Source organism: Elgaria multicarinata, chromosome 12 (genome assembly GCF_023053635.1).
Source record: "Elgaria multicarinata webbii isolate HBS135686 ecotype San Diego chromosome 12, rElgMul1.1.pri, whole genome shotgun sequence".
NCBI lineage: Eukaryota > Metazoa > Chordata > Lepidosauria > Squamata > Anguidae > Elgaria > Elgaria multicarinata.
The window spans coordinates 36,849,820-36,861,148 of record NC_086182.1 but is presented as its reverse complement, the minus strand read 5'-3'; the positions used below and the strand labels follow the sequence as shown (position 1 = coordinate 36,861,148).

Here is an 11,329-nt window from a genome sequence, read left to right as displayed (position 1 = left end):
CACCCAGCACACACCAGGCCCATTTTCATTTCCTATAGCCTAGATCTCCATTTTAAGGAACTCCACATAGCAGGAAGCTTTCTAGCGTGATCAGGCCGGTGGCAGCGTGTCGCCCTCCCTGATTTGTCGGCTTTGGTAATGGCATTAGCTGCTTTGTCCCAGTTCCAGCCTGCACCTGAGGGACTCTCAGGTGGTGGAGTAACGCCCCAGGCTGCAGCTCTTCATGCACACGGCGGTGGCCGTGGCTTTGTGTTTGCTCGTCGAAGCCATCGCTGGGAAGGAGCGTGGGTGGGTGCGTCACGGACGGTAGAGTGAGTCTAGCAGGGGCTCCCGGTTTAAATAGCCTGAGAAATGCCTCCTTTGTTTTAAGGCGACCATCGTCCGCCTTCTCCAGACCCAGGACCCATCTTTAGCTCAGACATGTGTTTGTGGACTTACTTTTCCTCCACCACCACATACTCGTAAGGTGGGAGTGCAGCTCTTGTGACCTAACGGCCACGTTGAAGACCAGTGATCTAAGTTAGCTGCAGCAGAGTAACTGCAAGCCAGGCTCTGCAGAAGGGGGGGGGGAGGGGGGGATCTACTACCTTTTCTAGCTAGCTTTGCATCCAGCCATGTGAGGGGGCTCAGGACATTCTCCCCCACTCCTTTCCATTCCATAAATGGTAGGAGGCTGCAGCAGCCATCTCTCCCTGGCCTCCGCAGACTTCCTAGCAACCACTGCCTTAATCCGCTCTTACAGGGACTTCAGGGCTGGGCGTGAGGGAAGGTGGCAGCGCTGCCAGGTGGAGCCATGGGGGGCAGCCCCAAGTGCTGCTGACCCCCAAGAGCAGGCAGGCCGGCCTTGCTCCTGCCCCCCCCCCACCAAGGACAGCCATGTTCCCAGCAGCAGTGCTAGCAAGGGGGCTGCAAGAGGAGAGGCGCTTGGGGCAGGCCCTCCATCTCTCTCCCCCACCCCCACCCCGGTCTGTGTCAGTGTCATGAATGTTACTATGGTAAATTACTGCATTAAAGGGAGAAAAATGCCTTTTTTGCTCTGAGCCCAGTTATTTGCGGTGTAGCAGAGTGGAAAGAGACACGGTGGAAGGGGGGGGTTGGGGGGGAGAGCCAAAACTTGGGGTAGTTGAGCCCCGACCACCAGGCAGAGAAAGCCGCTGCACAGCTCCGGTGGGGGTGGGGGTGGGGGTGATCCCAGCAGTGAAAGCTCAGCACTGAGCAAGAGGTCCTGCATAATATACACACTTTATTATGAACTGGTCTGGATACAGACTTTCTATACACACATTCCCTATAGAATAAAAATGTACATGTGTATACATGGCCATATAAATACAGAGTTGTAGAAATCCTGGGATGCCTCCGGTCTTGTCCGACTCCTCCTCTGCCCCAGGCGCCTGCTGCTGCCGCTGCTGCTGCCACCATCGCTTTGCCCCGCTGGTCATTTCAGGCTGGGGCAGAAGGGGCAGGCGTCGTTCGTGTTGGTCTGAGCCCAGAACTTGATGCACTGGAAGAGGACAAAGCCTGCCGTTTGCCAACCACTTCCCCCGCCGTGCAGGTCAGGGCGCTGCGGGGGGGGAAATGCACATGTGCAGGGGGCCGGGGATGGGGGGGGGGGGGCGTGCAGCCACATACATACCGCTGTCTCCTCAACCAGCCCCAAGGGGAACCGGTTTAAAGGGGGAAGGAACGGCCCGCCCGGGGGGAGCGTCGATCTTTTTGTGACCGGCCCAGAGAGCCTTGCCTTTGGGGCAGTATAGAAATGACGTAAGTAGACCGAAACCTTGAACTGCCACCACGACCCAAGAACTGCCTTCTAGCGGGCCTGACCTCTGCCCGTCCAGCCCAGTATCAGCAGCTCACAGCTACTGCTGCTACCGGGGACTGAACCCGGGCCCTCCGCTCCGCCGAGCGGATGCTATGGCATCTCCCCCACAGGGCAGGAAGCGCCTTGCACACCACCACCCCTGCCCGGAACGTCCTCAGAGCTTCTCCCCCCCGGGAGGGGGGCATCTCACAGCACTCACCTCCTTGTGCAGCACATGGGTACAGGCCATGGGGTGGAGCTCAGTGGGCTGGACCAGCTTCTGGCACATCAGGCACAGCTTGCAGGCAGCAGCGGGAGCCTGGCAGGAGCAGAGGCAGTGGGGAGTGGCCTGGGCCCTTCCCAGCCGCCCTCCCCCCACCCCCCGACAGGGTGCCCGGGCCCAGGTCAGGAGCTTTGCCTCACCTGAGGTGCGTTCCCCGCGTAGGAGACTTGGGCAGGGGGCAAGAACATGGGGTTGCTGATTTGAGGCAGAGGCGCAGGGAACATGGGGGAGCAGATCCGGCCATGAGGCTGCAGGAGAGGAAATGAAGGGTGGCCGGTCATGGACTCCCCCTGCCAGAGCGCCCAGGAGGCCGGATGGCTGTGCACCCAGCACCTCGCAGGCCTGAACCCACACGTGTGGCCCCCGCAAGCCCCCCCACCTACCTGGGTGCCCACGGCAGCCCCCCTGTCCTGCTGCTGGGCCAGCTTGGCTGCCACCAGCTGGCTCAGCTGCTCCATGGTGAGTCCTGCCAAGGTCCTCCGTGCCGCTTTGATCTGCTGCAGGATGCCGGTCAGCTGGATCCTGCGGAGGGGAGCGGAGGAAGCTGGGGCTCTGCTCTTGGCCTTCCCCCAGAGAGGGACGAAGGGGCCGGGATGCCGGCCAGCTAGAGCCCCCAGAGGGAGGCCTTGGCTTGGGGGGAAGGTCCGGCCTGCAAGGGAGCTGCCCTCCAGGCTGACGCCCCACCCGCAAATCGGAGAGGACGCAGGGCCGCCCTCTGCCTGCCGCACCCCTTGTGGCGGAAGAGCCCGGCTGAGCCTTGGCCAGGGACAGCTGCACCCCACCCAGCAGACCGTGCAAGGAACTGCCCAGAGCAACGTCAGGGGGTCCCCTCGGGATCCGCCACGCAGCTCCCCTTCCTGGGTCGATCCCAGTTCTGCTCATCTAACACCCCACAGCCGCCCCGGGGGCAGGGCTGCTGGCTTGCCTGGGGCCAATCCAGCACTCCCAACTCCATGCCGCGGCGCTCAGGCCGGACACCCCTTCACCCCTGCTCCAAGCTGTCGCTTGCAGCTCAGGGGGCGGGGGCGGCCGCCTCCACCCTTCGCAGGCCTGCTCCCAGGGCACGCGGTCCGGGGCAGGGGCCGCCAGCAGCTCCCCCAGCCCCGACGCGCCACTCACTTGTTGCACTGGGGGAACCGCGTCAGCAGTTTCTCCAGGATCTTCTCCAGCTTGTCCACGGGGGGCGGTCTGGGGAATTCCGGGGCTGCTTTGACCCCAGCCAGGCCTGGCGGCGGTGGAGGGAGGGAAGCCATGGGGGCCATGCGGGGGCCCACCAGGGAGGCCGCCGCGGGGCTGCTCCGGCCCTGGGAAGCAGCGGGCAACGGGGGCGAGGGCTGGGGGGGCCTGGCGATGGAAGAGTTAAGGAGGGGGAAGGAGAGCACCCGGGGGTCCGCGCTGGGCATGACCATGGGCACGGTCCCGATGGGGAAGGGCAGCCGCGGGGGGAGGGAGGCCGCATTGGGCTGGAAGGCCGGCAGCAGGAAGTCCGTCTGAGAGAGAGAGAGAGAGAGAGAGAGAGAGAGAGAGAGAGAGAGAGAGAGGGAGGGGGGGGGGGAGGGAGGCCGTTAGCCTGGAGGCTTCCCAGAGGGGGGGGCCCAGCCACAGGGGCTGCCCGGGAAGTGCAGCGGCTGCAGCTGGCATTTCAGGACCCAGCGCCCCTCGCAAAGCCTGCCCCACTCCCAGCTCCAGAAGGCAAGGCCAGGCTCACCTCCAGCGGGGGCGGCGGCAGCGGGGGCGTGGGGATCTGGGGCAGGCTGCTCAGCTTGGCCCCGTTGCGCACCAACTGGATGTGTTCGTTGAACTGGTCCTGGCAAACAAAACACACATATAGCACAGGGTGGGGGTGGGGGGTGGGGTGAGCCAAGTCTCATAATCTAGGGATGACCCCCTCTGGGAGCAGACAGGGCAGCCCAAGAGAAGGCCACAAGCCCAGCTGGGCTAGTCAGCCTACCAGTCCCTATGCCCAGAATGGGACAGGCCACGTCTTGTCACAGGTCCAAACGCATAGCTTTCCCCATAAAGGAGACTGTCTTGTGAAGCTGCTTCCAGCCTGAGCCCAGAGGCAGAGGCGAGCGCCCTCCCCTACCAACGCCATCCGCGGGGCCGACCGCGCAGGTGAACAAAAAGCCTCCCCCTCGATTCACGGCCACTCCTGCTGAATACACACGCCCCTTCCCCAACAATCCCAGGGGAGGGGGGCTATTTACTAGCTGGGACAGGGGGCGGGCCCCAAAGCCCTCCGCCAATCACCCTGTCTGTCACGGGGAACGTTGCGTGGGAACATTCCGGACTTACCCGGACGCTCTCCTTGGTCATCCGTATCCTGTTCAGCCTCGTCTCCCACTCCTGCTTGGGCCGGATGGTCTCCAGGGTGGGGGGCGTCGACCTGCCCAGACACAGCAGCAGTCAAGGCAAAACAGTGTCAGCCACGCTCTTGCCAGGGGCAAGAGAGAGAGAGCCAGCTGAAGGAGGGAAAAGCACACAGGCCTCCCCCCGCCTGGCCCTCCCCAGAGCCAAGCAAGGCAGGCTCTTCTCCCAAGAGGTTCTGTGTGAGGAGCAGCACACGTTCAGTCACAGATGGGCATGTGTGATGTCACAGGACAGGTAATCGCTTGTGGCGCTGCAGGGAACACACAGCCTTGCTCCTACTCTAAGTGGAAGAACCTCAGGGGAAGCGGCCCACATTTCGGCCTCCCGCCCCTCGGGCCAGGGCGAAGCCACCAGCGAGATTCCTAAAAAGCGTTCCCAGGGGTGGAGGCCCAGCTTCAGAGAAGTAAGAAATTGCCGCCTCTCCGAGCGCAGCCGTTGGCTAGGTTACGAGCCGCCACTTGTGCCACATGGCCCGGTCATGATGAAAGGCCGTCCCCAAGGGACGTGGCCCCTGGCACTGTGCAGACAGGAGGGTGGCGGAAGAGGGCTGGGCGCCGCTCTCCTGGGCCCTGCCAGGAAAAAGGTGGAGAAGGGCGGAGGGTGCAAGGAGAGCAGGAGGCCCGGCTACCCTGAGTTCCGGGGGGGGGGGGGGCCTGGGGGACATCCCGCTGGAGCTGCCCATGGCCCTACGCCATCGGGCTTCTCTGCCGCAACAGTGCCCAGGCCGCACACTCACTTGAGGTAGGTGAGGTGCAGCTCCGCTTCTTTTTCTGCCTCCTCCAGCTTCAGCACCAGCAGTTCCTTTCGGCTCTCCAGAGACAGGATCTGGAAAGAACCCGGAGGCTGCGGCTGCTCACTTGCTCAGGGAGGAGGCGCCTGCTCATAGCCCTCGGGGAGGCCTCCCAGGACCTCTGCTCAGGCCCCTGGGGCCGCGACGGTGCCCTGAACTCAAGACACGCCTTCGGAGCAAGGTTGGCGGAGGCCTGCCTCCCCTCGCCCCGTCCACGGGCCCCCACCCGCTCTAGGCAGCCAGAGGACGCTCCGCATCCAGCAGGATGGCGCCGGCAGCGGCAGCAGCAGCAGCAGCCGCCCTACCTCTGCCTTCCACGCCCGCTCCGTCTCCTCCAGGGTTGACCTGTTGATCTCGTTGTGCTGATTCTTCAGCTTGTCCAGCTCCAGCTCCCACACCTCCCTGCGGAGCAAGCCGGAGGCCCTGGCTTAGGGGCCAGGAAGCAGCAGCCGCCCCTGACATGGGCGTCCCATGAAACAGGACCCCGCCATTCCTGGGCCTCTTAGCTTCCAGATGGTGGGGCACGCTACCGGGCACCCCCCTGAGCGGACGGGGCAGATTAGTCAACCCTCGCATGCAAGCTCTAACATCCACCCCACCGCCCTTTGGGAGCCATAGGACATGTGAGCCCCAACCCGTGCCAGTCGTGCTCGTGAGGAGGAAACGCCAGCCCATGTCAAGACCACCAAGTGCAGACCCGCCAGTGGCTGGCACTTCCAGGGGCGCTAACGTTTAGATGAAGTTCACCCGCTTGAGCGTAACTCTGCGGTGTAAGAGCGGCCCACCTCATCCAGGGAAAGGAAACCCCTCCCACCAGTGGGAAGAAGGCCTCGTGCGCAAAGGGCGGCTTCCTGGCAAGGGCCCAGCGCCGAGAAGCGAGCGAAACCTACTTCTCCTCAGACTGCTCGGCAATGAGCGAAACAATCTTATTCTCCTTCTCCTCTTGCTCCTTCAGCAGCCTGCACAGAAAGAGGGACGGGACGGGACGGGCCAAGTCAGGGGCCGGGCGGAGCAGAAGAGGCACCGCCGGGGGCCCAAGCGCCGCTCAGGCGGACGAGCCGCCCTCCGCTGCTCACTGGGTTCAGTGAATAAGCAGCGAGCGCTTGCTGGCGCCCAGCAAGGAGGCCCCGGCCCAACTGGGTTCCCACCATGGAGGGCAGCTGGCCCAATGGGCTCTCCGGAGCAGTGGGACCGGCCACCCGAAGGGCTGCAGGGGGCTTTGGGGCCAGCCAGAGCTGCTGGGCAGAAGCAGAGACTCAGCCCACCCCCAGCCTGGCTTTGGTTTCTCCTCTGTTCTGAACCAGCCTCTGTGGAGGGCCGGAAGCTGCAGCCTTTGAACCCTCAGAAATACCTCCTGCCCTTCTCACAGAGTTTCTCAATTTCTGCCTTCAGATCCTGCTCCTTTTGCAAAAATTCCTTCTTCTCCTTTTCCATCTTCTTCTTGGTCTCTTCTCGTTTTACAGTCACATCTTGAATAGCCTTCAGGATCTCCTAGAGAAGGAGCAGCAGCAGTAAATACTTTGCCTCTACCGTATCTGGTGCTTTCTAAGGCAGTCCACATACTTTTTTGGGGGCTATTCGTATCTAGCACCTTCAACATCCATTTTGCATAACCAGGGCAGCTAACACGTCCAGATAAAACAAAATGCCAAAAAAATATACACAACATTTAAAACAAAACACCTAAGATTGCAGCAGCAGCAGCAGCAGCAGCAGCAATCCTGTTCAGCCCAAAGAGCAGGCAGGCTGGGCGAGACGGACCCTGCGGCCCGGCTCCTCCGGGCGCTTTCCCCTCTGCCCCTGCAGCCGGAGGCCGGCGGTGGCTCCGTTCAGCTGCTGTGGGAACGAGAGCCGAGGAAGGTGAACTGTGCCGCTACCTGGTGGTTCTTCATCTCTTCCTCCCTTCGCTGCTGCAGATGCTTCAGCTGCACCTGGAGTTGATTCTCCACTTGCCTCTGTTTGTCGAGCACTTCCTGGTAGCGCTCCTTCAGCAAAGCCCTCTCGGACATCATTTTATCCTGCCGGGGCCCAAAGAGACAGGTAAGTAGAGACCCCCGCCCGCCTTTCTCCGTCTCAGGGGTCGCTCCGCTCCGCTCCGCCACGTGTCCTCCCACCACACCCTCTAAGCCTGGTGGGAGTCAGAAAATGAAGGGAGAACCTGGGCAGGGGCGGGGGGAAGTAGGTCCCTTTTCGGACCAACAGGACGTCCATTGCTAGCATGATGACGGCGCTGCTGCTGGGCCAGCTCCCCCATTGCCCGAGCAAACGAAGCAGGCCCCACGCACAGTACAGACGCCCTAACCAGGTACCAGTTCTGGGGCAACATTGAGAGCAAAGAAGCCACGGCTCTCCAGGCCTCCAAGCGGCCCAAGTCCAGAGCTGAGGGTGCCTGGACCCAGCCAGAGGCCTTGCTGGAACAAAGGCAGGCAGGCAGGCGGCCCAGGCATCACAGCCGGTACGGGGATGGATGCCCCTTCCCCTCAGGGGCCCAGTGGGGTCCCCAAACAACTGCACACGAACAGGGAGCTCCGGGGCTTGGGGGCGCCTCTCGCCCCTGCACAGCTAGCTGCCCAGTGGGCCTCTGACTGAAGCGCACCTCCTGTGGGCTGGCCAGACACAGCAGCCCTTCGCATGTCCCCGAATTCCAGGCCGAGAAGCTAAAGGGCAGGAGCCCTGACACAGGAGCCCTGACGCAGGAGCCCTGCTGGAGTCTGTTTGCCTGCTATCAAGGCAAGAAAAGGTCACGGAGGGAGGCCTGTCCTCCAGAAATGGGAATCACAGAAGTGGGATGTGCCATAGCGATCATCTAGTCCAACCCCTTGCCTGGCAGATAGCCCTCCAGCCTCTGCCGCCAGCAAAGGAGAGCCCACTGCCTCCCGAGGCAGATTCCTCCATTAGGAATTTCCTCCTAAGGGAAAGCCAAAAGCTGCTTCCCTGCCATTTCCATGGGCGGCTACTAGCCTGGGCGCTGTCTTCCCATCCCAGGAGAGGGCTTTCCCCCGTGCCGATGGCCTCCCGCGGCCCCTCGAGCACAGAGTCAGCTACACGGACACATCAAGGCACCAACGCTTACCAGGTTCTTTTCAATGTCCTGATCCGTGTTCACTTCCAGGTCAGCCGTCTTGAAGTCGGTCTGCAAAGGGAGGCGAGAGTCCTGCCTGTCAAAGAACCGCTACGCTTTGCGCGGATGCATCGTTCCTCTTGCAGAGGTTCCAGTGGACGCTGCTTTGCGGGGCCCTTGGTCATGAGGACCCCCCCCCCAGAACTCAAGCCCCAGACTTTCGCGCTGCTTGAGGGCCAAAACACATCTAAGGAGAAAAACTGGCGTGGAGGAGAGGGCGTCGGCCCTTGTGCGTCGTTTGAAACGCCTGCGCAGCCGCGGAGTCTGCCATCTTTCTCCTTGGCCCAGACTTGCATGGCTGCTGCACGGACTAAGAAACTGCAAACCGCTGGCCTACAGCAAGCCGGCCTCCCACTTCAGCACAGGGTGAGAAGAACCCTCTCTAGGACTGGAGAGCCGCCCCCCCCCCAAACACACACAGTGCTCTCGCCCCCCTGACTCCAACCCCGGGAAACCTTACTGGCGCTAACCTGTACTGCAATGTTCTGGGAGGGCTTTTGGGACGCGCCTTCTTGGCCTTGGCTTTCCCCACTCGGAGATGCTGCCAAGGGTGAGTCTTCCAAATCTGGGCACCCATTCTGCCGCCTGCCATGCTGCAAGATCAAAGATCCCAGCTCAGCCTCGGAGCAGTTAAGGGCGGCACGAGTCTGGTCCGTGGAAGGGTCCGCCCGTGGAAGTGGAGGAGCCAGCAGCAGAATCTCCCCAGCGAGAGCGCATCTCTGTTCTCCCACAGCAGCATCCGAGTCAGGCAAAGAGAGTTCCTCACTTGAGGGGCCGGGAGGAGGCAGCAAGGAAGCCTCAGCAGGAGGACTGGCCAAAGGCTCCGCTGAGGTCTCGTGGTCCTTGGGGACTGGCAAGGACGAGTCCCTCTGCGGAATCCCAGAATCTCTTTCTCCTTCATCCATGTGCTCATCTTCCCGGTTCTCCTTGACTGTGGGATGAGCGTGGTCAGCAGCAGCCAGTGACAGACTATCATCTTTGTGAATAGAAAGGTCACTTACGCTATCCGAGAGATAAGAGAGAGAATGGAATAAAAAAGGAGACGTTCATCACCGCCAACGTCAGCCACGTATGTGACCGCAACCTCTCCCCACATATGCAGGTGCCAGAAGGAAAGGGAACCTGCCCAGGTGTTCTTGCTAGGAAGCCAGATGTCTCAGGATTGATTTTTCCTGGATAAAATCTTGAAAAAGTGGCAAAGGGATGCTCAGGAAGCAATTTCTGTGCCTGAACCTCGTCCTGGAACCTTCTGAGGTGAAAGACACAAGGGGCCCAGGTCACAAGCAAGCATGCTGATGCACGCTGCCCAGTCACTCCTGCTTGGCTCCCCTTGCCAGCCAGAGCAGCTAAACTAACCAAGAAGACACCAGCAAGCAAAAGGTTAAGCGCTCTGTCCGAACCAGCATTCCTGATTTGCTTCTCCCAAATAAGCCAGAATCTGAAGCCAGGGTTTGGGAGCAACAAGCCAGGAATCCCAGTTTGGAATTGGATGCAGCAGCACTAACCTGCTGACAGAATGACTCGCCTAAGAGTAATTGGGCAGCGTCCACCGGACACCAGCTTGTTCTGAAGAATTCTGCCTTATTGTTACATGCAAACCAGGACTCCCAAGCTGCAACATGGGACCCACCGGTGGCAAGAGCTTTGCAGCCACCGATCCGGACCGATCCAGTTGAAGGCTGCTGCATTATTGGATGAGGCCTCCAGTCTCCCCTTCGTGGGGCAAAGCGGCTCTTTCTGAAGCAAGAGTCCATTTGCCCAGCAGCCTAAGGCAACGTTGCCACGTCCAGCTTACCTGAGAGACAAACTGGCAATTCCTTTCGGTAGGTCGGAATCACACGGGCCAGGCTGGCTGCTGGGGACCCCCACATCTGCCGCCGCCACCTCCTCCTCCTCCTCCTCCTCCGTCTCCTCGTCTTTGGTCTGCTCTGATGCCATTGCGCCTTCTCTGCAAGCAAAGAACCCAACAATCACAACTGCTCTCTTCACGAGAGGACGGCCTCGGAGGCGGATTGTGGCTCCTCCTCTTCCACGCGTGGGCAGAAGTGTGGATTTTACACAACCAGGCTAAAGAGCCGGCAGCCGTGATGAGACACGGCAGGGCAGCGGGAGCAGCGCAGCCCTCGCCGCCACAAGGCATGGGGAGACGCCGCAAGCAAGCAGCTGGCGACCCTCCGCAGCCCAGAGGGGCCCCCCCAATCCTTCAGAGCCTCCCCATTGCCTGGCAGGTCCCCCCTCCACCCCCTCTTTCCCTGCGGCAGCCTGACATCCACCTCCGTGCCGATAGCCACAATCTGCCTGGGGCAGGATGGGGGCAGGAGGAGGAGGAGGGGGGGGGAGCGCGTCTGGCCCGTCCCAGGCCGCGCAGAAGAGGATGTTCCACAGGTGCAGCTCGTTCTGCAGGCAGGGAAAGAGGCGCCTCCTGCCTCCCCTTCCGCTGGGGCGCCCAATCCGCCAGGCAGGCGGCCACGGGGGTGGCAGGCGGGTGGCCAAGGGCCCGTGGGTGCCTCGGGCAGGGCAGGGCAGGGCAGGGCAGGGGGCGGCCCAGGCGGGGCCCTCCACGTCGCCCCACGGAGGGGGGCTGCCGCCTTCGGGGCCCCTGCGCCAGACTCGGGGGGGAGGGTCCTTAACGGAGGCTCCCGCCGGCCTTCTCGGGGGGGGGGGGCTGGGAGGAGGACAGGGGCAGCCCCCCCATAAGGAAGGGGGTCTCCACAGGCAGGCCAGGAGGGGGGAGGCGCGGGGGGGGACTTGCCGTGCTCGGCGCTGCCGCCCAAGAGCCCGCCGCACCTCGGGCCGGGCAGGAGGCAGCAGGAGCGGGAAGGAGCGCGGCCGGCCTGCCTTCCTGCCTTCCTGCCTGCCTTCCTGCCTGCCTCCCTCCCTCCTGCCTGCCTTCCTGCCGCTGCCGCTCCGCCTCCGCCTCCCTCGGCCCCGGCTGGCGGAAGGAGCGTCCCGCCGACGAGG

The 11,329-nt window shown here is 62.4% G+C and overlaps 1 protein-coding gene across 1 annotated transcript; it reads right to left on the bottom strand.

Moving 5' to 3' along the window:
* Positions 1 to 1,223: 1,223 nt before the first annotated feature.
* On the bottom strand, positions 1,224 to 11,282 carry RNF214 (ring finger protein 214). The gene is made up of 16 exons (XM_063139359.1): positions 11,121 to 11,282; positions 10,164 to 10,316; positions 8,839 to 9,370; positions 8,321 to 8,380; positions 7,125 to 7,265; positions 6,599 to 6,738; positions 6,138 to 6,206; positions 5,553 to 5,649; positions 5,194 to 5,282; positions 4,383 to 4,473; positions 3,796 to 3,894; positions 3,207 to 3,577; positions 2,471 to 2,609; positions 2,228 to 2,335; positions 2,025 to 2,123; positions 1,224 to 1,504 (listed from the first exon to the last, which is right to left on the bottom strand). The coding sequence occupies exons 2-16, from the start codon at positions 10,304 to 10,306 to the stop codon at positions 1,439 to 1,441; spliced, it is 2,244 nt and encodes a 747-aa protein (XP_062995429.1). The 5' UTR covers positions 10,307 to 10,316; positions 11,121 to 11,282; the 3' UTR covers positions 1,224 to 1,438.
* Between the last annotated feature and the right edge of the window lie 47 nt (positions 11,283 to 11,329).

Bases quoted from the DNA above. Each gene is read 5' to 3' on its own strand.
- RNF214 (XM_063139359.1), bottom strand. From the start codon at position 10,306: ATGGCATCAGAGCAGACCAAAGACGAGGAGACGGAGGAGGAGGAGGAG. The intron at 2,124-2,227 runs GTGAGGCAAAGC...TGCTCCTGCCAG, and splicing joins ACGCGGGGAACGCACCTCAG to GCTCCCGCTGCTGCCTGCAA. The intron at 1,505-2,024 runs GTGAGTGCTGTG...GTCCTCTTCCAG, and splicing joins CCCATGTGCTGCACAAGGAG to TGCATCAAGTTCTGGGCTCA.